This window comes from Mustela nigripes, chromosome 3, assembly GCF_022355385.1.
Source record: "Mustela nigripes isolate SB6536 chromosome 3, MUSNIG.SB6536, whole genome shotgun sequence".
Classification (NCBI taxonomy): domain Eukaryota; kingdom Metazoa; phylum Chordata; class Mammalia; order Carnivora; family Mustelidae; genus Mustela; species Mustela nigripes.
Genome location: NC_081559.1, coordinates 188,608,848 through 188,619,806, shown reverse-complemented (window position 1 = coordinate 188,619,806; position 10,959 = coordinate 188,608,848). Strand labels below are relative to the sequence as shown.

Genomic DNA, 10,959 nt, shown 5'->3' with positions numbered 1-10,959 from the left:
TCAGGAGTGGAGACCAACAGTGTGAGTGAGCAGTCTGGTGGTCAGCAGTGTTGGGGATGGTCACTGAAACTGGTGACATGAGCTAACATTTGAAGGTGAAAAGCAGTGGTCTCCGAGAACCAGCAGAAGATTATTTCAGGTGGAGGAAACCAGCACAGGCCAAGACCTTGGATGTAGGGGCAGATGAACACTTTAGGCAGCTCTGTGTGTGGGCAAGAGAATGTGATCCATTAACAGAGTAGATTCTCAACATGAGGTTTTAAGAAACCTTGCCTATGCTTTTTACTCTTACAGGAATTGTTATTAAAAAAAATAAAATAGAACCATACTATGTTCACCCCAACTCTGCACTAGGCACTCAGCCTGTGTCTTCACAGCAATCTTAGAGGACAGGCACTTTGCATCCTCTTTTCCAGATGAAGAACCTGGGCTTAGAGCAGTTGAGGAATGTGGTCCAAGGAGCAGGAGGGGGTGCAGACCCTTCCTCACAGTCCGTGGGACTGAAGCCTGTGCCTGTAGCCCTGGTCTCATTCTACCTGCCTTAACGTGTGCGAGTTTTGAATCATCCCTGCGTTTGCTTATGTTTGTGATCAGTATTGTTAAATGTATAACTCTACAATGTCTGATTATTTGTCTAAACAAGCGAGATGAAGCCTGACTCTTTCACTCGTTCCTCAAGTCAAGGAGAACTGTCACCCCGATCCTGGGACCACAGCCATAGATGGAAGGCTGTGCAGGAGGGGGCTTCACAGGGAGAAGCAGAGCTAGGCTTCCAGGCCGAACAGCTGCAGGGGAGGGAGAACAGCTCAGGAAGCAGGAGCGGCTGGTTGCAAGCCCCAAGCGTCCTGGATTCAGCATTCCTGGCTATTCATGTCAGGCGTAGGGGCTTAAAATAAAATATTCATGAAAGAACATGGCAAGCTGTTTTTTGCAAACCTCTGGTGTTTCAGGCCGCAGATATTTTTAGGTTAGGGGCAATCAATGCCAAGAGTACTTGTGGGTCTAAAAATGAAATTGCTGATATATTGAATTTCCTTTGGTTTAGGGATTAATGTAAGACTTAAGACCTGTTGAGCAGGGTAATTGGAAGCTTATTTTATTTAAAATGATCCCGGAAATGGTAGTTTTTATTTGCACTTCTTTTAACTTAATGTTTTTGAAAATGGTAAGATTTGGTATATTTCGTGTTGCAGGTACATGGACACATCTTTAATTGATGTTGACGTACAGCCAACTTATGTTCGGGTCATGGTCAAAGGAAAGGTGAGCGTAATGCGGTGGACTGTTAGTTTCAAAAGCCAAGCCTCAAAGTAAGCTAGGTTGCCTTGAAAATTGTTAACATAATATGAAAAGAGAAGAAAAGAGGCCCAGTCAGAGAGCTGTTTTTCACACATGATTTTACACGGTGGAATGGTATACAGCAAGATTAGTTGTTGACTAACCACTGTGTAGCTCCATAAAATTAACATTTTTAATTTGTATCTATTGTGTTTAGTACTCCTTTCAGAGCTGATAAGGTGGTTATATGTGTGATAGCCTGTGTTTGAACTTAGATTCAAATCATATGCCCAATTTAAATTGTGAGTGATTTCATTTATGCAACTGTAATTTTATTATTTTTTAAATAGTATTTTTTTTTTAAGAGAGAGAAAACCAGCAGAGTGGAGGTGCAGAGCAAGAGAGAGAGAGAGAGAGAGAATCTTAAGCAGGCTCCACACCCAGCCTGGAACCCCATATGGGGCTCAATCTCACGACCCTGAGATCATGACCCGAGCCAAAATCAAGACTAGGACGCTTAACTGACTGAGCCACCCCAATGCCCCGAAATAGTATTTTTTGCTGGTTATGAGCATTCATAGGAGTCATATGAAGGCTTTAAAGTAGAAATATGTTGATGGTTTATGACAAGAAGTTTTATCTGTAAGTTCTTTATTATTAGCTATGTTAACATAAATGGACCAGTGACTGTTTCACTGTGATTGATGACTGTTCTTTGGACCATTTATTAAAATAGGTTAAATAGTTCATGCATATCAAGCATCACCCAGACATGTTTTTTTTTCTACTAAGTCTAAATGTGTTTTTTAAAAAATGGAATGGAGAGGGGCCCCTGGGTGGCTCAGTGGGTTAAAGCCTCTGCCTTCGGCTCAGGTCATGATCCCGGCGTCCTGGGATCGAGCCCCACATCGGGCTCTCTGCTCAGCGGGGAGCCTGCTTCCTCCTCTCTCTCTGTCTGCCTCTCTGCCTGCTTGTGATCTCTGTCTGTCAAATAAATAAATAAAAAAAAATCTTTTTAAAAAATGGAATGGAGAATCTTGAACTGGTACTGAAAATACCTTTCGAAGTAACCCTCTCGTGTAATATGCCCTCCCTCTCCGGGACACTTCCTGTTTATTTTCAGCCATTCCAGCTTGTCCTCCCTGCAGAGGTCAAGCCTGACAGCAGCACCGCCAGACGATCTCAGACGACAGGGCACTTGGTGATCTGCATGCCCAAGGTAGGCAAGGTCACGTGGATCAATTCAGGTCTGGAGATACTGGTTCCTGAAGGAACTTGACCTGTCAGGGCTAATAAGACTTCTTTTGGTTGAAACAACCAGAAAATCTACTCACCTCGGCATAGGCAGGAGAACCAGAACTTGTGTGAACAGAGAGCTGAGACTCGGATGCAGGTGGGACCTTCGGGGGCTCATCCTGCCATCACTCCACCAGTGGTTCTTGCCTCTGGAGCCAGAGTGTTGTGGGGAGTTGGGGTGTATAAGTCCCAGTGTCCTTCCAAGTGGGGCAGGCACCACCAGCACACCTATTACACAGGGATCGGTACTTTTAACCATAAAGAAGTGTTTCATCTCTTGTAACAGACATGAAAAGGCAGGGGAGGGTCAGGGCCTTTCCAATATGTTAACTGGCTTCCTTCCTGAGAAGAGCGTGAGTAGCCACTGGGGTGGCATGCTTACTCGCTTTACCTTGCACGAAGACAGACAATCAGAGAGTCAGGGAAAGAGAGAGAGAAGCTTTCCCATCACTATGGAATGGAAGTTCCTCTGGACTAATTAGCCAATTTAGCTGACACACCCAATTAAGTCTTGATTAGCTTAACCTTAGGCAATGAAACCAATATCTGGCCAAAGGGATGGTAGTACTTTGTTTGGTTTCTATTATTGTATATTTGGTTACTGATGTCTCATTCCATGACCTGGGGTGGGGTCAGCTTTGCCCCAGTACTCAGGTTTCAAAGGGGAAGAGTAGAGAAGCAGTCAAATGAGGCTCTGCCCTTGCAGGAGAACAGGGGCAGGGGTGTCTGCCGCTGAGAATAAACTTGATTAACCAATAAGTTTCTATAATGATTTATTAATTCTTCCTTTTCCCATAGCCAGATTTGTAACAGATTGATTATGGGTAATCAATAATGCATTTTTAGTCCCAAGTCAATAAAACAGCAAATACAATTTGCTGTCAGGCAGTAAAATAATAAACACAATGGTCAGAATCACATTGTCCTTGGTGACTACAGTAAATTAAGGTAAGTGGTTGCATGCTAATTAGAATAGCCTATAGGGGAGTAGAAGAGATAACTTAATTACCCCAGTGCTTTGATAGACACATTTCTATGACACTATGATCAGCAGTCTCTCTTGTTTTTTTGAAACCTCTATTCTAACTAAAACACCAAAGATTAAATGATAACTGTTATTTCCTAAAAGAAAATCAAGATCTATGATTTATGCGCCTTCTGCGGGGTGCCAGACGATTGATGAGAAAGCCTCCTCTGTCCCTGCTCATGAATCTTTTAAATACAAACAGCCTTCTATTTCCATTATCCTTTTTGTTTTTGTATCTTTCTAAATTTGTCATGTTAAATACACGTAAAAAGTATAGAAAATAGCTCATTAAAGAAAAAATTCTGGAAGTGTGTGGTTGAAAATGAGATCATTTACATAGAAGAACTCAGAATGGTTCTATTTTTTTTTCTCAGTAATAAACTATGAATAACATTTCCCCTTAGAGGTACATATTTTTAAGGTTTTAGACTACGATGCTAAAGTAACATTGATGTTATCTCTGTCATTTCATTTAAATTATTATTTATTAAATTATTTCCTTTTGTCATTCCTTTATATATTGCTATCATTATCACATTTATTTTTAAGATTTTACTTGTTTGTCAGAGAGTGAGAGAGCACAAGCTGGGGGAGCAGCAAGCAGAGGGAGAAGCAGGTTCCCTGCTCAGGGGAACCTGATGTGGAACTCGATCCCAGGACCCCGGGTTTATGATCTGAGCTGAAGGCAGGTGCTTAACCACTGAGCCACCCGGGCATCCCATCATTATCACTTTTAAAAGGTAGATAGGGGAACCCTCTTGGGTTTCTCCACATCCTCACCAACACCTGTTGTTTCCTTGCTGTTGACTTTAATCATCCTGTCAGGTGTGAGGTGATATCTCATTGTAGTTTTGATTTGCATTTCCCTGAAGGTAAGTGATGTTGAGCATCTTTTCATGTGTCTATTGGCCATCTGGATGTCCTCTTTGGAGAAATGCCTATTCTTGTCTTCCGCCCATTTTTTAATTGGAGTGTTTGTTTTAGGCATGTTGAGTTTTACAAGTTTTATTTATATGTATATGTACATACATATTGGATACTAACCCTTTATCAGATATGTCATTTGCAAATATCTTCTCCCATTCTGTAGGTTGCCTTTGAGTTTTGTTGATGGTTTCATTTGTAGTGCAGAAGCTTTTTATTTTGATGAAGTCCCAATAGTTTATTTTTGCTGTTGTTTCCCTTGCCTCCAGGAGATGTGTCTAATAAGAAGTTGCTATGGCCAATGTCAGAGGTTACCGCCTATGTTCTACTCTGGGATTTTAACTATTGAATCACTAAATTACACACCTGAAACTCAAAGATAGTGAAAACAACCTTTGGAGAATAATTTCTTGTCCCAAATTAGTTGGTTTCCATTCATGAATTAGATATTTGCAAGGACTATAAAGTTCAAAGAACAAAAACTTTTTCTTAAAAATCATCGAAAGTTAAAAAGCCAGAACTCTAGTTTTATTTATGCTTATTATTAAAAGTATGTGTTACTGAAAATTAACGTCTCCTAAAGACAGAAACTTTTGAAGTACTGAAGTTCAAATCACTCAGCTATTTATATGTCCAGGCTTCTCACTTACTGTAGAATTGTGGAGTCTGGCCTGCATTATAAAATTATTGAGGCAGCATCTTGGAATTTTAAAGCATTTTGTAAAAATCAGGTAAACACTTCAGTACAGTTTTGATTTGTTCATAAAATAGCATTGCTAATACTTAACATACTAATAACCCAATACTTCCAGAAATCTCTACTGTGACCCTTCAGTAGTTTTTAATATTCAGATATTCTAAATAAATGAAAAGATCAGATTTGATATTTAGTTGTCCCATTTTGTGATAATGTTTGTAAAGAATACTGCAAAGAGCTGACCTTTTTGATTGTGTCTATGCTGTGATGATTCTAGTGTGTTTATTTGGAAGTTCAAGAATGAGCTTTGTATACATTTTCCAAGGACATAACATTTAGAATTGAATCTACAAAGTGCTAGGCTATTTCTTATTACACGCCTCCTTCAGCATTTTGTCATAGATGTCAAACTGATCTGTTTTTTTCTCCTTTCTAACTCCTAAATGAGGCTGGATCCATGCAGACCCAGTGTTTTTAGGCAAGTTTCACCAAATCTGCCCCCTACCACAGGGGTCATGGTGACATTTTTGCTACTGACATGCCAGAGGGTTCTCTCAGCTCAGCTCCACATTTCCAAGAGGCTTTCCCCTCATGCTGTCTACAACACCAGATGCTTCCCAACATCTGCCACTGAGTCCATATCCTGTGGATTGCTGTAATTAATACACAAATATCACAATCCCTAGCACGCTGCTAGCATTCCTCTGGCTCCACCCATCATCTCATGCTCTAACTTGTGGGTACTGTTTCTCCCAGAATGCCATCCCCAACTCTACCTCCTCCACCATGACTTCAAGGGTTGATGTCTCAGCCAGCACTGATGAGTGGGATAGTGGATGAGAACATACGCTGGCTCTCTCAGAAAGGTAGCATCAGGCAGTAAATAGAAGATCAACTGCCCAGGTAACAGTGGAGTAGGGAACATTCTGTTTCATCAGGTTTTTTCTCAGTCCTGTTCCACCGTCTGGTGGCATTTCTTTTTATTCACTAAACTAAATAAACACTGTTTTATTCACTAGTCTTAGCTCTGGGGTGTGAGTGGTGGAGAGAATCTCAATTCTAGAGTGTGTGGCCTCTTATCACATTAGATGTATCCAGTCAAGAAACATGGCCGCTGGGTGTCATCTGTCAACCAGGAACTCACTCGTTTTTGGAGAAGAGTTAGTAATTCCTTTTCCAACAACAGCCAGAATGATCATTTTATAATCTATGTAAGTCAGACCAAGTAACATTTCCCATTTCATTCAGAGGTAAAGGCAAAATGTCCTGATAACCTCCCCCTGCCATTATCCTTCTGACATCATCTTCTTCCACTTCACCTTCTGGCCATTCCAGCCACCTTGGCTTCCTCACTATTTTACAAATATGGCAAGCCTCCTTCTACCCCAGGACCTTTGTACTTGTTGTCCCCTCTGTTGGAATGCCATTTCCCCAGATACCCTCATGGTTTGCTTTCTCAACTTTTCCATGTTTCTGTTCAAATGTCATCTTAGCAATGGAGTCTTTTCTGACTCCCATATTTAGAAAGCATCTCCTCCTCTACCCCAGCATTCTCTATCCCTGGTGCTACTGGATTTTTCTTCATAGAATGTATCACGACCTGTAACAGACTATATATTTTTCTATTACTTTGTCTGTTTCCCACAACAAGAATCTAAATTTCATGAGGACAGGAGTTTTGTCTGTTCTTGTCAGTACTCCACCACTGGCACCTAGAGCAGAACCTGGCAAAGAGAAGGAGTTCAGTAAGTTTTTGTTTAATGAGTGAATACCTTGAAAGCATCTTTAAAATCCATTTTAGCATTTGGAACATGAATCTCCTCCCTGATTATTCTCTCCCCCAGCCATTTCCTCATTACTTTTCCATGCATATTATTCCAGGTTAACTTTAAAATAATTTCAAGGTGCTTGGGCGGCTCAGTTGGTTGAGCGTCCAGCTTTCGATTTCAGCTTCGGTCATGATCTCAGGGTCATGGAATCAGGTCCTGCACTCAGCAGGGAGTCTGCTAGAGAGTCTCTCTCCCTCTCCCTCTGTTCCTCCCCTGATCGCACATGCTTGCTTTCTCTTTCTAAAATAAATAAATAAAATCTTAAAAAAATAAAAATTTTATCTAATTCTGCTTCCAAAAATGCTGTTGGGATTTTTGTTGTCATTGAAATTTAGAAGCAGGGTGGGTGATTAAGGGAAGGGGCTCCGGAGCCAGAGAACCCAGGTTAAACCCTGGTACTTCTATTCAAGAGTTGTATTAATTATTATTATTAATCCTTCTGTGCCTCAGACACCCTGTCCATGAAATGATATTAGTAATAATTCATACCATAAAAGGTTATTTTGAGGATTATCTAAATCAACATATAATCTTTACATATGTTAGAAGAGCTTGGAACATAACACACACTACATTCCTGTTCACTGTTAATTCATGTTATTCATTGTTATTGGTGACTGATGTTGCATTAATTAATAGTATTCCTCTCTCTTTTAGTCAACATTTTTATTATTGAGATTTCATTGAATTTGTAGATTGTTATGGGAATGAATTCATGTATTTACATAATCAAAACTATATTTTTCCAATAATGTATGTTTTTCCACTTATTATTCTTTCTTTTTGTCCCTCAGAAGTTTGTGTTTGTGTTTTTGTTTTTGGTAGTTTTCTCTCCAGAACTGCTACAGATTTTCTGAGGTTTATTTTTAGGTACCATACATTTTGTTCTCTTCCTATTTTGAGTGAAATTATTCCCCATCACATTTTCTATGGATGTATGCTTGGTTTTCAATATGTCTTCTTAAATGTGTGGTCAGACTAAGTTATACATACATAAACAATCTTACCACCACAATCAGCCTGGGAATATTTGGCATATGATCTCATTACAGTCCAGCTTAATAAGATTTAACTGAAATTTTGTATTCACTGAGAAGCTTGCTTCAAGTCATTAAATTAAACTCCCATCTAGACTCTCAATTGACAAGTTACAGGAGCACTCCAAGAATACGCTTCATGATTTCCTTTGGGGTTTTTTTTCAGAATAATTAACTGAGATTAAGGAAGTTTCTATCTGAACTGAACAGCAAATTATATTTACAGCTTCAGTTGGTGAATATCTTCCTTGATTCTGGTGTATTGAGCCCTGGAGGTGAAGGTCACATATTAAGGTCAATATTACAGACCACAATCCTAAAAGACAGCCTCAAACTCCCTTCTCCTTCTTAGTTGGACACATATTTCTCAATACTTTCTCTCTACCCAAATGTACTTATGATATACCCAATATAAACTAACTTCTATTCTCTGATTATTAGTTCAAGTAGGTCTGCAGTGAGGGTGCTATGCTCATCTTGCTAGATTTTCCTGTTCCATCCATTCTTCTACTTTTTCAGAACATTATTTCTTATCCTCAGCTCATTTCTCAAACTTCCAGCATGGAAAAAACAGGAGCAAGAAAAGATCATTTCCACACACTCCAACCATCACATTTTCCCTTCCTTGGTCTCCTCAGCCTTACTGATTCATGAACGAGCTGTCTATCCCCATTCTCCATGTATGTGTGGTATCCCATTTCCACCGGCTCTTGAAAGACCTTCTTTTTTCTCTTTGACGATTTTCCCTTCTTTCTACTTGTTCACTGAATTTCCCCTTTCTGCATCTTATGTTAGAAAATATACAGTGAAAAAAAGACAGTCTCTTCAATAAATGGTGCTGGTAAAATTGGACAGCTATGTATATAAGAATGAAACTCAACCATTCTCTTACACCATACACAAAGATAAACTCGAAATGGATAAAAGACCTCAACGTGAGGCAGGAATCTTTCAAAATCCTAGAGGAGAACATAGGCAGTAACCTCTTTGACATTGGCCACAGCAACTTCTTTCAAGACATGTCTCCAAAGGCAAAGGAAACAAAAGCAAAAATGAACTTTTGGGACTTCTTCAAGATAAAAGGCTTCTGCACAGCAAAGGAAATAGTCAACAAAACAAAGAGACAACCCACGGAATGGGAGAAGATATTTGCAAATGACACTACAGACAAATGGCTGATATCCAAGATCTATAAAGAACTCCTCAAACTCAACACTCAAAAAAAAATAATAATTATGCCAAAAAATGGGCAGAAGACATGAAAAGACACTTCTCCAAAGAAGACATACAAATGGCTAACAGACACATGAAAAAAATGTTCATCATCACTAGCCGTCAGGGAGATTTAAATCAAAACCACATTGAGATACCACCTTATATCAGTTAGAATGCCAAAAATTAACAGGACAGGAAACAACAGGTTTTGGAGAGGATGTGTAGAGAGGGGAACCATCTTACACTACTGGGAGGAATGCAAATTGGTGTAGCCACTTTGGAAAACAGTGTGGAAATTCCTTTAGAAATTAAAAATAGAGCTACCCTATGGCCCTGCAATTGCACTACTAGGTATTTACCCCAAAGATACAGATGCAGTGAAAAAAAGGGCCATATGTACCCCAGGTTCATAGTAGCAATGGCCACAATTGCCGAACTGTGGAAAGAGGCAAGATGCCCTTCAACAGAAGAATGGATAAAGAAGATATGGTCCATATATACAATAGAATATAATGCAGCCATCAGAAAGGATGAATACCCAACTTTTGTATCAACACGGATGGGACGGGAGGAGATAATGCTGAGTGAAATAAGTCAAGCAGAGAGAGTCAATTATCATATGGTTTCACTTACTTGTGGAGCATAAGGAATAACATGGAGGACATTAAGAGAAGAAAGGAAAAGTGAATTGGGGGAAATGGGAGAGGGAGATGAACCATGAGAAACTGTGGACTCTGAGAAACAAACTGAGGGTTTTGGAAGGAAGGCGGGTAGAGGGATGAGTGAGCCTGTTGGTGGGTATTAAGAAGGGCTCATATTGCATGGAGCACTGGGAGTGATACATAAATAATGAATCTTGGAACACTGAAAAATTAAATTAAAAAAAAAAGAAAACATGCTAATACATCTTCCTTCTTTAAAACAAAACAAAACAAAGCAAAAAAAAAAAAAAGAAAAGCATCTCCCTCTAGTTAGTGCCCTCATCTGCTTTACAGCAAGACCCATGTAACAGACATGTATTTGTAGCTTTAATTCTTTCCTCATAATGTCTAATACCTGCTCCAACTAGGCATTCATCCCCCCCCACCCTTCCATGGATACATCTCTTTGAGATCTCTAGTCACCTCCATGTTACTAAACCCCTTCTCTTCTCTATGTATACTCATTTCCTATGTTAATTTCATCTCAGCTTGTGATTTTAAGTGACATCTAGAGCTACAGCATCTGCTGATTGCCAACATGGTAATTGGGAACAATAATCACGCTGAGCAAAATTTAGGAAGATGAACTACCTATTTTAAACATATTAATGGTATAATACCAATATGATAATGTATGGTTAATATCCACTGATCCAAAAGAAATGTCTTTCAATGGCCACACAGGGGTGAGAAGAAAAAAGTTCAAGTCCATTCATAGGGAGTCCAGTAAACCATACCCACTTAGATTATGACTCTGAAGGACTATAACCTAGGAGTAAGGTGTGTAAGAAGCCAGCTAATCCTTAGAAGATCTAGCAGTCTGTTGATCATTGGGTCATTGAAATGGCTCTAGAACTGAGCCTTGAACTTAAGTGAAGGTAGTCCCAGATGAGTACCATGCCTGGATGTGTGTGTGTGTGTGTGTGTGTGTGTGTGTGTGTGTGTGTGTGTGTGT

The 10,959-nt window shown here is 39.7% G+C and overlaps 1 protein-coding gene across 2 annotated transcripts in view; it reads left to right on the top strand.

Annotated features, from left to right (window-relative positions):
- DNAAF11 (dynein axonemal assembly factor 11) overlaps positions 1-10,959 on the top strand; it is a 70,818-nt gene that overhangs the window by 40,467 nt on the left and 19,392 nt on the right. For both annotated transcript variants that reach the window (XM_059392967.1, XM_059392968.1), the window contains exons 9-10: positions 1,194-1,263; positions 2,402-2,497. In XM_059392967.1, coding sequence (XP_059248950.1) covers positions 1,194-1,263; positions 2,402-2,497 — 166 coding nt within the window. The remainder of the gene's footprint in view (positions 1-1,193; positions 1,264-2,401; positions 2,498-10,959) is intronic.